This window comes from Cygnus olor, chromosome 1 (genome assembly GCF_009769625.2).
Source record: "Cygnus olor isolate bCygOlo1 chromosome 1, bCygOlo1.pri.v2, whole genome shotgun sequence".
Lineage (NCBI taxonomy): Eukaryota > Metazoa > Chordata > Aves > Anseriformes > Anatidae > Cygnus > Cygnus olor.
The window spans coordinates 110,399,615-110,413,546 of NC_049169.1; the positions used below are offsets into that span (position 1 = coordinate 110,399,615).

Genomic DNA, 13,932 nt, shown 5'->3' on the forward strand with positions numbered 1-13,932 from the left:
TGCCTGGGTCATGCTCTGCTGACCTCCCACAAACTGAGATCAGGGTGAAAAATATAGCATGAACCTGAACGAAGAAAATCTGAAATTACACTAGGACATGTAATCCTGATCTCCTTATAATGTGCAGCTTGTCATAGCCTTATTGTCTAATGAAATATAGCAGTACTGCAGCTCTCCATCAAACTGAATAAGCAGAACTTGCTATGAATATTTAAACGATCACATCCAACTACGAAGATGCTTTCCTTGGTATTCATGCTGTTTCAGAGCATCAAGGACACTAAGGTATTATAGAGATGCAAAGGAGGGGTTAAGACTAGCAAGGACTTCGTTTTTCCTAAAATCCTAGTTTTATAGCTAGGTGAATGCAGGTGAATAGCTAGATGTGAATAGCTACTCTTTCATGTCTGTCTATTTACATCAGAAGTTCCCAGAGAAACTTTCCTCCCCTGCTTTAGATACCAGTGAGCAAAATAACACTACTGAAAAAGCTCTTTTTTTTTTTTTTTTGAAATGCTAGATCGCACACATAATGTATTTCTCTTCAGGATGTCAGGACGCTTCAGAATTTCCCCTGCAATCATCTGCAATAAAGTCTACTTCATATCACCTCTAATACTATCCAGTATATAAGACACATTATCTTACACTGCAAAAAGATGGCAACCCCTTACCCCACAAACCAGGATGGAGTCACACAGTCTGTGTAATTGTTCCTATTCTCTCCTTTGGTTCATAGGGGAGTGGTAGGGAGGAAATCCTGATTTCCTGGCTTGACGATACCTTTCATTTAAATTATATCTTAAAAGACAGAGTTGCTGTAGATGATGGAAATGAAGGGAAAGGGCACTTTTCCAATTTAGAAATGCTATTAACTGTCCACACGTACAATATCTTTCCCTGCAGGTCATAAATCCTATACCTGCTCTGAAAGTTTTTATTTCCTGTTATGTTCTACACTCCATCCAGAACATTAATGGAGAAATGAGGCGGCAGTATATATATTCAACAACAAAAAGATGAATGGTGTAAGCTGGACAGCCCTGTGATGGAGAACTGTTATTCATCTCCAGAGCTTCCCAGCAGTGGCTTGCCACATGGGGAAGTACAACTCTGGTTAATGGGGCAAATGCACTCCTGTGTAGAAGCACATGAAAAGAGATCTGTTTTGGGGATTCTGTTTTTCAACATTTGCATTATGAATGGAAATGCTGGTGGGATTGGTTCACCTCCGCTAGTACAGAGTTGTAAAGTGTGCTGTAGACACCACTGCATCATAGCAGTCATTCACTTACTGTCATCATGCCATCAAGCAGTCCAGTCTCTGGTTTTGGTGGTGCCTGCAGACGCTCCATTGACCATTTCTCAATGACTGATGAAACCTGCGGATTCTCAATGTTGAGCAGGCGAAACCCTGTCATATTTACTCCACTGTATCTGTAGGGTTCCAGGTCTAATGCAAATAGATCCTAAATCATCATTAAGAAAACAAACAAAACCAGATGTAGCATTTTTAAAGCAAGATGTTTGGAAGGTACAATTAGGCCAAAACTGTATTTGATTTTTCAATCCAAAGCTTAAGTGCTGTTTTTTTTTTCCCATGTGGACTCTCTGCTTGCCCTCAAAACCTAGTCAAGACCGCTTCAGTTATAAATCTGAATAAACCAAAGCTGTGTGAAATTTATGACAAACCACGTATCTGCTTTGTTGGAATGTAAAAATCAGTCCCCCACAACAACATTATTTTGCAACCAACCTGCACAACGCTATCTAATTTTAATTTATAAAAGTCCTCCAGCAGCACTACAGCTCTGTCAAACCAACACGAGGAATTAGTTGGCTAACGTCGGGCTTATTTCTCAACTCGGGGAAGGAAAATTCCAAGAGATGTTGAGAGCAATAGACTTTTTCTGCTTATGAACCCCATTTTTCTCCTGCCTTGCCTGCTTCAGGTGACTCGCTGCCAGTATGCCTAATGGATATGTCGGGCCAGCGCGCAGTAACTCCGTGCGCTGCAGCGCTTGGTGTTTACAGGGCTGGGAAATAATGAATATTCTAAATGGCATAATTGTGTGGCACATACTGCTGCTAGATTTATCAAGCAGTGGGAAGATGCTAACTGCTTTTCAAAGCCTGAAGGCTGGTTTTTCAAAACAAATTTTTGTTGAGCCCGGCAAGCCAGTAAAATGACAAATGTGGTGGTCATGGTTTAATACCACAGTAGCCATGAAAATGTCAGCATTTACAATACCACAATGCTGAGATACCATCAACATTGCTTACTGCTTGTTCTAATGTATGCTCCATGCTACCTCATGTATATTGTTTTTCTTGGTCACCGTTTTATTTTAGATTCATTGCTATTGTATAAAACAGTATGGTCCACAGTAAACACTAAATTTTCACATTTTCCTTGGTGTTAAAATGGGCTCAAAAGAGAGCTCTTTCAAACTACTACTTCAAGTTCCAAACAGTTTGAGAGTCTTTTCTGACTAATGAATTGACTCTTGGATTCAGAATAAATTTTCACTTCCACATAAAATTTTATATGGAATGGAAATAAAGATTAAGCTGATGCACATGAACTGACATAATCCAAACTAGGATTGTTCTAGCAATATTGGCTCTTGGCTGTCTTTCTAGTCTGCCATGCGAATAGATCTTAAGCATGGATTAAGTTATACGTGGTATATATGTTAAAATACAGGAATAATGTGTCTGAAATTAATATCCATAGATTTGTACCGTAAAAGACAATTTAATGTTTTTCTTTTCTTATCAAATTTCCCAAGTGAAATTATAAATATGGATTTTTTTTGATGTTTTTTGTTTTCTATATATATGAGTAAAGTCAACAATTTAGCTATGAACCTGTATTTGTCCGACATGTGCTAAGACAAAGTACACATCTTAACCCCTGAATTACTGTCTTCTTTTTACATTGTACTCAACAAAAATAGCTTGGAGGGACGGGGTCAATGCAGTAGACTGTGGTGGTCTTCAACTAGCTAATAATTAGGTGATGCTTTTTAAGCTAGGTAGAGAGAGACTGAAGGGCTAGCTCACATGCTGTGCTGGATGGGGGCTGTACCCCACTGCCTGCAGAAGCTTTGACCTCAGCACCACCTCAAAACTTTAAACTTGTGACGCCTGAGGAGTGTTAGTACTCATTTTCCAGAGGATTCCTTGAGTAATTGCAATAAAAACACCGAGGGAAAGGCTTTAGTTGGCTTTTCTGCAACATAGAAATTTCCCCCCAAAATTTTCAGTGTTTCTTACCAGTGTTGTGAAAAAGTAGTGGTAGTATTCAGTCATCATTCCCATGGAGAGAATCTGTTGAGAAAGATTAAAAGGTGAGTGTACTTTACACTAGATGCTTTCAGTACACTCCACTGTCTTCTGAAAAGCATGGATTAATCTGGAACAATACATTACAGGTTATAAATCTTGATTATAACTACATTTTTCTTCAGGAGCAAAAAATAACATATTTGTATGTTAATGATGTTTTTATCACCTCTGCTCAGGAAAGAGATTAAAGATTGCAAAACTTCTAGGACAAGAAAAATGACTGGTGATAATGAGGAGCTGATTTTTTAAAAGTGAAATTCTTTAGTCCGCATTTTAGAAGTGTTAAAAGGAAATTTACTAGCAGACAATGGAATTTATATGGAAAAGTGCTTATGTGCATTATTTTTATTCTACATTACCATGTGAGAACAAGACACTTGGTGAGTGCTCACTGAAGTAAACCAGAAACAAAGAAAAGAAGAAAACTTCTTTAAATGCCTTTTGTTCCACCTGGGGAATTCAGGTCTGCAGGAAGTTGTCAAAATAGCTAGTAGGAAAGGATTTCTGTTCCAGAATAATTTTCCAGAGTCAGATGTTTTTAAGCTCTGCAAGGTAAGGTGGTAAGGATGGCATTTAAATACAAACTGACTGACCACCCTGGGCAGAAAAGGAGGAATATTTTCTTCCCAGCCCTCACATTGCAGTAGTGCTTTAAGGAAACTTCTAGAGGGCTATGTTTTTGCTTCAGCCCCTCTCAAAAATTGTTGAAAATGCTTACATAAGACACCTCTGATCACATGTACCGGGATGCTCTACAGTTCCAGCACAGCATCACCTATGCTTGTCGCCACATCCACGCACGCTGTTACTGTGACGTAAACATTTTGCCTTCTCTGGGATTGTGTGAAGTGGAGGAACAACTGTGAACTAGGAAACTAGTGGAAAATTCATCGTCGTGACAGAAACATGGGCAAAGGTTAAGTGTTATTCAGTCTGGATCAGAGTAAGGTAAGCACGTACTATTAATAGTGTTTTAGAACACATCCAGCAGTGCCTGAATAGCTACTTGAAAGACAGGGGAAAATAATATGATTTGGCTTGCCAATATTCTTTCATAGCAAAAGCCTCTGAAAATCAGTTGTGTGATTGTGTATGGAAATTCCTCACATAAAGAAAGGGAAGAACCTGAACCTTCTAAGCTGCAGAAGATAATAATCAGTGTTAATCACAAACAACCAATCCATTTCCAGCCACTAAAAATCAAGCCAGAAGGCAAGTATTTTATTGAAATACTCCATTGAATTTACATGTCAAAATTGCCTTTTTTATTTCTTATTTTATTAATCCTCTTCTCTTCCATTTCTTAGAGTTATTTTATTACCTGTAAAAATGAGCACTCTAGCAATCATGAAGAGTGATGTTCCTTCCCTATTTATGCACAGAAAATGATATATGGTAGCATCAACATAAACTTCTGCATGCTGTGTTTCCCAGCTGATTTGACTGGACTCAGTTCTGCTCCCTGAAGCAGCTAGATTTCTGTGACTATGGTCCCTGCTGTGGGAAGGAGGTGTCAGGCAGGATTTTTATGATGCAGGTTTCTTTTTAGCTGAAACTGTACTGAAATAACCCAATTACTTCATATGGGGCACAGAGCAGCCGCTCGGTAATAATGATTCACGTGTGGTTTGAACCCAGGTAAACCTCTGGATACCCAAATTTAGCTGGTCCTCTACAGGAAGTTCATAGTTCATGGTGTTACATTATCATGAAAGCAAGATTATATTAATAAATGTAACAAGGGAGGATACAAATACACCAATTTAAATTATTGATTCATTAGAGTTTTAATTCTAACCTGAGATACAAAATCTGACATCAAGTCATTGCACTTCTGTTATCAGAATGTGTAATCTCCAATCTGCCTGTGTAGAAATAGTAAGACAACAGAGGACCAGGACAATGCCAAGCGATATAATGCCCTAAAATACAATTTTAAGTTAACTAGAAGTATATATTAGCTAGAAAGATTATGAAGTGTGTAGCAGGGGGGTTTCAGAAGCATTGCTTAGCTTGTGCTGCTGCAGCTACACTGCTCCTGGGTATGCAGCTAGTTAATCCAAGGTAGCCCAGTTATTACTTGCCTCATACAGCTAAGGGCAGTAGCCTGAGATAGAGGAGTGTTTGTCTCCTGAACACATTTTTGATTAAAACATTTTTTGAAAATATTGATTCCCAAATAATGCAAGATAAACTGAGCTGGCAGGACACACACACATGCCTGTGAATAATAATGATTTCAAAAATCATGCTACAGGACTGCATTTGAAAACAAAACAGAACCAGAACACTTGAAAAACAAGGGCAACTGCATGTAAAAAATGGGATTTGACCAGCAATGTTACCTGCCATAACTAAGATGCAGCTTCACGGTGACCAGTGGTGGAAGGGTGTCCTGGATTTGGCATGGACCTGACACCAAGAGTGCCGTGAGAGAAGCTTGCTGAAGCTCTTCCTTCTAAAGAAAGTATTGCAACCACCCAGAAAAGCTTAACCAACATGCCATTTTTGTACTTTCTGTATTAATAATGACTCAATTAAGATGTAAAACTACAGATAGCTGGAAGGGAGCTCATAAGTGGCACACATGCAGTAATAATGTCCTTTTCTGGCTAAGGAATCAGCACTGATGCTGGATCTGTCCCAGGCTGGCCTCTGATTTGCCACTGATCTCTGGCCTCTCATTTAGCACTGGTCACATGAACAGGCTTCACTGGTTGTCCTCCCCTCTAACACTCGTTAACAATGATAATTAGTTAACAGGTATATAGCACTTTACTGTGACTTGCGAATTAGATTTGTAGACTGACCTAAGTAGGGTGCTTTTTATTCACAGATATGAAAGGATTTGCAATAATAATTTATTTCTCTTCTAGGGTAGCATCATTGCTAAGTAAAATTTCCAGTGAATGGATGGATTTTATAATAGTGTCAAATGCCCACTCTAAAAGATGGTATTAGGAAGACAGAAAATGAAGGCAAGTTAAAGCAACAGCAAGAGAAATGTTGGGTATCGTGCAGAAGACCCCAAAGCAGTGCCTTAATGACTCAGATGCTCCCATTAGTGTAATTAGAAAAGTTGCACTTGTGTGCTCTCAGCAGCAAGGACTCATTTTCTGCTCTCTGCAACACAGCAGATACAGGGACTGCAGCTTGTAGGAACTACCGTGAGACAGACAGTAGTAAAAGCATGGTAGGAGCAAAGATCCCTTTCAGGTTGGGACACCTGAATAACCTGGCAAAGCAGCTGCACAGGCTATTACCACAGAGCAAGCGCCCTCCCCACTGCAGAAAATGTGAACAGCCCAGAGGAGAAAAGGGAAGTCAACGAGATTGGGTTTTGTGTATACAGCTGTCCATAAGAAACTAGAATGGAATTTCATTACATATTCCTATTTAAGTAACGTTGTGTGCAATTAGTTAAATAATTATGCATCTGATATAAATGTCTTATTTAAATAATAACAGCTTTTACTTGCTGTGGAACTTAGATGAATGTAAATTAGTGAAACCAGGATAAAATACTCTGCATTCTCCTTGCAGATCTCCTTCCCATCCAGCCCTGTATAAAATCTGTTCTTCAGCCAAACCCAGATATGGGGTATTGTGGCAAATGAGATAAAGAGACTTCCATCTCTAACTATCCATTTCAAATAGGGTGTTTGCACTTATGTGTAGCAGACCTGTGCTTTTAGCTGTAGTTCATGAACTGCACCGTGAATCTGAACAAGCATCAGTGATCAAAATATATATGTCAAGTGGACAGAGGCTGTATCAAAATATAATCTCATAGGTCTGTAAATTTCTTTGGGTTCCTTGTTCTTGGCTTGCATTATATCTCAGCTCTAACGTCTGTTCATTCATCTTGTGAAAAAAAAAAAAAAAAAATCTGCTCATTTAGAGCTAGTCTCAGTCTTCCTTCAAGGCGGGCTGTAACCAGACTAATGGAACCGCATCAGATACTCCACTTACTTTCACTTAGCATTTTCCTCACTCATGCTATTATTCAATTTCACGAACATTAAATGAATGCATTTCATTATCCAATTAATTAGTACCACCACTATTTTCTAGGATCAGCAAGATACGCCATGATGAATAAAAGTTGCTCTGCCTCCTAGCCTCTAAAATGTTCAACATAAAAGCACTGCGCTTACTGTGCTTTCCTGGACTTCACACAGGCAGCTTTAATTGTTCATGACTTAGCTCACTGGAAACCTTTCATGGAACCTATGTCACACTCATCCACAGCAGCAATCCAGCTTGAAGTGGTAAAAAGTTCCTTCAACACGGACATGAGTCATGTCAAGAAACAAGACATACATTTACTAGTATTGGAGACCAGGTGTAAAAAAAGGCCCATAGCAATAGGACAGAGTGAAAGTGTTGGCCCAGGGGCCCAAAAAGCTGTGGCTGTCTCCTTATGCTTCCTGAAGAGATCCTGGAGAGCCAGGGCAGTGACGCTGCCTTTGAAGCTTCGGCGTGGACGTAGTCTCACAGTACAGACTGAAAACACCCCATCACTTTGAAAATCCACTTGAATTTGCATCACCCATTGAAGCTTACAAGGCAACAAAGAACTACATGTGCAAGAAGTATGGGTGGTACTGCAAATAGTTTAGCTTTCATCTAGATAGCATGGCTAACAAGAACAGAGAAACAGAAGTTTCAGAAAAGATGATGTGAGAGAGAGGAGAACCGGTGAGATGAATATCTCTCTGCTTCTCACACTGGGGCGTGGGGGGTCATCTGGGAGGATCTGCCACAAGTATTTCTCCAGCAGCAGTGACAACAGAGATAATCCTGCCTTTTCATAGCAGATAGTAGGCTTCAGCCCCCCTGACAAGCTACAGGAAGGAGCATACTCAAGAACTGAAATTTTATATTCTCACATTTATTATTGTACATGGAATGTATACTATGATGACACAGTTTTTGCACTACTGTAAGAACCAAATTAGCTATTTTGCTCTTTGTCACGCAGAGAAAGTGAACACAGAAGTCTTTATAAAATGTTTTATGAGTGTCTTAAACCTGATTAAATATACTTCACATTTCATAAAATTTATTTTAAAGGTGTGGAGGAAGGAGCAGATAATTTAAAGCTAGTAGCAACATAATTTATGAGACATGCATTTGCCTAACAGTAAAATCTATGCCAACTATTGGTGCATTAGAAGAGTAAATTGAAGGTTAACCTTAACAATTTAACCTCTTGAACAAAGTTCCTCATACAAAAAGACCAAATCAACCCAAATACAGTAAGTGCACAACATACTGGAAGATTTGCACACAGGACAGATCGCTGTTTGCAATAACTAGAATTAACTGACTTGTGCGATTGCTTACCTAGTCTAGAACAGCACTAGATCTCTGTCCACAGAATATTTCAGGTGAGTGTTGCAAACACCAGGTTTTTCCCTAAGAAATTGTTTCTAAATTCCTCGTGTAATTGATTCAGTCCTGTTGGTCTTAGACATAATTGGAGAGTGCCTTATTACCTCACATTCTCAGTGATGCCTGTTATGAGGCTTGGAAAGGCAGGAGATGCTATGCACCCTTGCAGCAGGGTAGGACAGGCACAGTTTAAAACAACCTGGGTGGCTCCTACAGAGCTTGAGCAGATCCTGAGCTGGGTCTTTGGAGATCAAAATTCTACCCTTAGAAACCTCAGCTGCACTTAGCTCCTGCTTTCAGCACCTGACTCCCTACTAGATCTTGCTGCTTGTCAGAACATTTGTTCAATCTTTATGAATTTTAAAGCTCCAGCAACCAATATTTTCAAATAGGCTATGGGAGTGACAGACCAGCTAAAACTTTTTCCATCAGCTCTGCTGGTGCAGTGCATCTTGTTTGAAAACTCTGCTGGTGTAACGTTTTGGCTCAAGTAATTTCAGATACCTTGATGCCTGTGGGATGGGTCACTTTGGGCAGCAGATGTGCTGGTTTGGGAGGTTACCTGTCTGCCTGGTACCAGCAACAGAGATGGAAACCTCCTTTAGCCACTGTGCACCAGTCACATGAAGTTACTAGCCCCCAAGAGGGAATATGTAGGGAAAAAAAAAAAGTAACTATTGAAAAAGTCAGTAATTAATAATCACCATTTCTGCTTACTCCTTCCAGATGTGGATGATGGAAGGGCCAGGTCTCATTAAGCTGGTCAGGGACTGTGAAAGCCTGGGCTCTCTGCAGCAAGTCAGAGAGAAGGGAAAATGTGTGAGATTAGGGAATAGGTTATTCAGCGGCTTGCAGGCTTTGTATTTTGTTTAAATTAGGTTATTGATTCTCCTGTCCTTGTGCACAAGGAAGAAGTGTGGTTCGGTGGCATTTTAGTTGAAGCTATAAATAAGCAAAAGATAGCCCCATTTAAGAGAAGAAATCTGTCTTTTGTGCTGGTTTGTAAACAAAACTCAAAGGAGGCAAGTGGTCACCTCCCCACGTCTCAAACCTGGTAATGCAACTGGTCCAGGCAGCTCCATGCTGCCAAACGCAGCTCCATAAGCTGACACTTTGAGGACATAAATTTCTGATATGCTAATCCTTTCACTCCCAGGAAGACCTTTTGTGTATCCCTTGCCCCCCTGTCCCAGCAAACAAGCTGTGCCACAGCTGGTGCTCACACACACTGGTGTGAGCAGCCCCTCCTTGGAGAGCACTTGGTGCTGAGCTCTAGCTTGGAGGCAGGGAAGAGGTGGCCTTTTGCCTTTTCCCCAGCCTAGGTGAGGCTTGGAGGAGGTGAGGGATGCTGCCTACCTGGGGTGGGGGGTGCCCGAAGGAGATGGAGCCAATGCTGGTAATGAGGCTTGGAACCCTTGGGCTTGAAGGGGGGAGATGCAGCCCCTTGTGCAAAGCTCTGGGGTGAAGCTGGGCAGACTTGGAGGGTGAGCAGGATGCAGGAGTCTTGCATTTCATAAATGATGGGGGGTCACGTGCCAGTGTGACCCTGGTGCAGTTTTAATCTGTGAAATATCATTCCCACCCCAACCAGCTACACATTTCCACCACCCTAATTTATCTTCTGTATGGGCTACCAAGCATTTACTACATTACTGTAAATACAGTGGTCAGACAAGAAATTGTTGCTTTGGGGACTGCTTTAGGTGACTGTTGGCTTTGATTTCTACTCCTATCAGGAATCTTACAGAATTTAATGATGGTATGTGTTTTTTGCTGCTAACATTAAAGAGTTTTCTTAAAACATTTTCTGTAGTATTCTCTTTAATATATTGTTCTCATTCAGGGTAAAATTATATAGAGGTTTCTGTGTGCAGTGATGAGAATATGAACCATGGTACTTCAGGTGGCTGACCTACAAACAGATGATCCACACATGAATTCAGAGCCCTCCGCACCTTTGCATTTCACAGTTGCCTTTGGCAGTGAGGAACATCAACACCTGAGTTACTGCTGCCATCAACTAGATACAGCCACAGAAGTATCTCATACGAAAGACATTTTCCCTTTCTTTCTCGCCTATATTTATGATGCTTCCTTTCCTGCAGCTTTGACCTACAGGTGTACCTCCCTTAATTTTCCTGTTTTCTTCCACATTGCCATTCACCATCCTTCTCTGGGCTCTTAAGGCATTGGAGAGCATTATCTGTATTTGCAGCCTGTCAGTTGTCTCCCCTGATCCATTTCCCACACAAACTGTTCTGCCACTTTGCCCTGTCTTAGTGCATCTTTTAGCACTTCCTCTTCTTCTTTTGACACTAAGGTTATTTTAATATTTTTTTTTCTTTTCTTTTCTTTTTTTTTTTTCTCAGTCTGGTACATTTGAAGCTCTGTGCCTCCCGCAGTGTGCCAGACATCTGCACTTTCTTCTTGCAGATCCCTGAAAATCCATGCTGTCAGTTTAACCCTTCCCCCACAAATCACATTTGGGAGCAGCTTGTTCCTGCTGTCATGTTTTAATGCTTTTGGATGTCCCTCCAGCGAGCAGAGCGAGGGGACAGCAGCTCTCCTGCCCACCCCTCTTCTCACATAGTGCTGCATGTTGCAGTGTGCTCCCCGTCAGGTGAGAGAGCAGCTATGTGATTGCACACCCTGCCCTTGCTCTTTCCTCAGGTTTCCAACATCATGCCTACATCCAGCCCTGTTGTAAATATATAACTTGCACGGAGAAAACCCTAAAACATAGTACAGATCAACTTTCCTGACTGCAATAAATTCAGCCCTACCGGCTCACAGGAACTTGTGTACCTGCTCTCAGCTGTGTTGCTCAGCTGACTTAGGACACCACCCTGCAAGTCTGTATTGACAGCACCAAGAGTCTCCAGCATGGAGACGATGGTTTCAGGCTCTGGAGACAAACACATCCAGTAAGTTGGCTTACCCACTTTGACACATAATGCTACTCTACATAACATAAATATTTCAGCAATGGGATGGAAGCATTAGGTCCCAACTTTTATGGGACAGTGCATCTTGAGCATTTAGACCAGTGGAACTTCTCCTGATGGTCTCCTGTGATCAGTGTTTCCCATTAGACCAACTGACAATAACAACCAAAAAATAAATTAAAAAAAATCCAAATCTACAACTGCAGCAAAAAAGGGAACCACTATTCCCAATACATTACTTGCTTGGTATTATTGTCTATAGGTCAATGAATTGCAGAAGCTGGTGCTTTAGACTTTGATTGTCTGGAAAAATATAGTAAGTGACAACAGCAAATACTAATTTGCACCACTCTTTGTGTGCCCCTGGTAATGTCCCAACCCATTAACATCAGGCTTTGTGGTGCTTGTCCTTGCCTTGTGTGACTATCCAGCTCTAGCATTTAGGTCAGGGCTATGGAAACCTTGAACAATAGCCTCCTTCCTGTTTTAAAGTACACATTTTTCCTCCGTTAATGTCTCCACTCCATCTTCTTGTTGTACCAGAGTTTGAAACGTAATGAGGTGGTGCCAGTAGACCACATATTGCTTTGTTACGGGCATGTGAATTCAGAGCTGTGCTATTCTCTGCAGTGGATTAATGCCCTGTTGTTACAGTAGTCAGCACTGAACTTGATGTGCAGCCTCTGAAGAGGCAATAGCTCGATGTGAGCCACTCTCTAAGCACTCCAAATGGGTCTCTTTCTTTTTCTTTTTTTTTTTTGTGGGGGAAGGCATATAAACTGTATTGATTAAACTAAGGCAACCTAAAATAAATGCAACAATCTTCCTAGTCAAGCAGAACCTGAAGTATGAAACAGAAATGCATATTTCCTTCTGCTGGGTATTTACGGGCTTCTCTTCAGACATCAATACTGCTTCTGGTTCTTGTGGTTCTGTGAAGCCCTGAAATCTTGTTGAGTGCTCAGAAATTGCTGCACATTTTCTAGCAGCTTCTGTCCCTGATATTAACTAGTCTATGGCTGAACTGAAAACTGATTCAATTTTAGTGTTTCCCACCAAATGAAAACCAGATAGGCTGATGACTTTCAGGATACAAAATGAATGTTGTGTGTTTTCACTCCCTTCCCCTTACCTGCTTAAGGATTTCTGCTGCTGTTTCGTGTGAGCAATCAAATATCACGTAGAACTCCTTGCCCTTCTTCATCTCCTTGAGTAAAGGCCTGGCATCTTTATTCCCAGAGGGCAGCTGACGGATTTTGATTTTAATGTTGTATCTAGAAGGGGCTTTGATGAGCTCTTGCAGTCGAATTAGACCTGAAAAATGATATGCAATTATACAACTAACCATTATGCGCAGTGAGTATTTATTGTCACTTTAAAAGGGTCTCTTATCAGTCCTAACATGTTTCACATATCTAAAGGATAAGTTGTTAACCTCATATTTTCCAGATTCTGACTGATATAGTTATAGATTTTCCTTTTCATGATTACACTTCGCCTCAGCATCTAAATACTCTGAAATGTGTTTGGAATTTGTTGACTCTAGGATATGTTTGTATTGATGCAATATTGATACTGTACATTGCAAAAAATGATATAATTCTTCTTTGCTGGCAGCTAATTATTATTTCAATATTAAACAAGAACATAGAATTGAGAAAACCTCCTTACTATCTTTCCTGGCTCATATAAGGCATGAGCAAATGAGGAGAGACTGAGGGAGAAAAAGGCAATGTTGCTCTAACTGAGCAACAAGTTGTTAACCTGAGCTAGTGATTAACCTGAGTGCCACTTAACAATAATTATTCTTAATAGGCATCCATATGGCTTTCATTGTCCTCATTTCAGCATACGTTGCAATACCCTAGAGAGGGGAACTTTATTTTGTCCTTATCATCAGTTTAGAGACAAAAAGCTCGAGGACATAGTGAAATTAAATGACTTGCTTAAGGTCACTCAGCAAGTCTGAGATCTTCTAAAGAATTGAAATACTTTGAGATCTAACTCTATATCTGTAAACACAAGAACATGATTTCTAAGACTATGTCTTCAGCTGGTAGAAATCTACAGGGCTTATTTGAAGTCAGTGGAGCTCAACCAGCTGAAGATTTGTCCAAGTATTTAAACACAGTGCAATTCTACTAGCTAATTCAGCACTCCTATGTAATTTGTACTGCCTCCAAAAACAAAGTAAGACAGTTAAGAGTTCTTTGAGGTGTGTGATTACGATTTCTTTCTC

General features: G+C 40.4%; 1 protein-coding gene across 3 annotated transcripts in view; it reads right to left on the reverse strand.

Moving 5' to 3' along the window:
• GRIK1 (glutamate ionotropic receptor kainate type subunit 1) overlaps nucleotides 1–13,932 on the reverse strand; it is a 161,562-nt gene that overhangs the window by 56,537 nt on the left and 91,093 nt on the right. For all 3 annotated transcript variants that reach the window (XM_040576728.1, XM_040576708.1, XM_040576718.1), the window contains exons 4-6: nucleotides 12,826–13,007; nucleotides 3,280–3,333; nucleotides 1,296–1,469 (exon numbers count right to left, since the gene is read on the reverse strand). In XM_040576728.1, coding sequence (XP_040432662.1) covers nucleotides 1,296–1,469; nucleotides 3,280–3,333; nucleotides 12,826–13,007 — 410 coding nt within the window. The remainder of the gene's footprint in view (nucleotides 1–1,295; nucleotides 1,470–3,279; nucleotides 3,334–12,825; nucleotides 13,008–13,932) is intronic.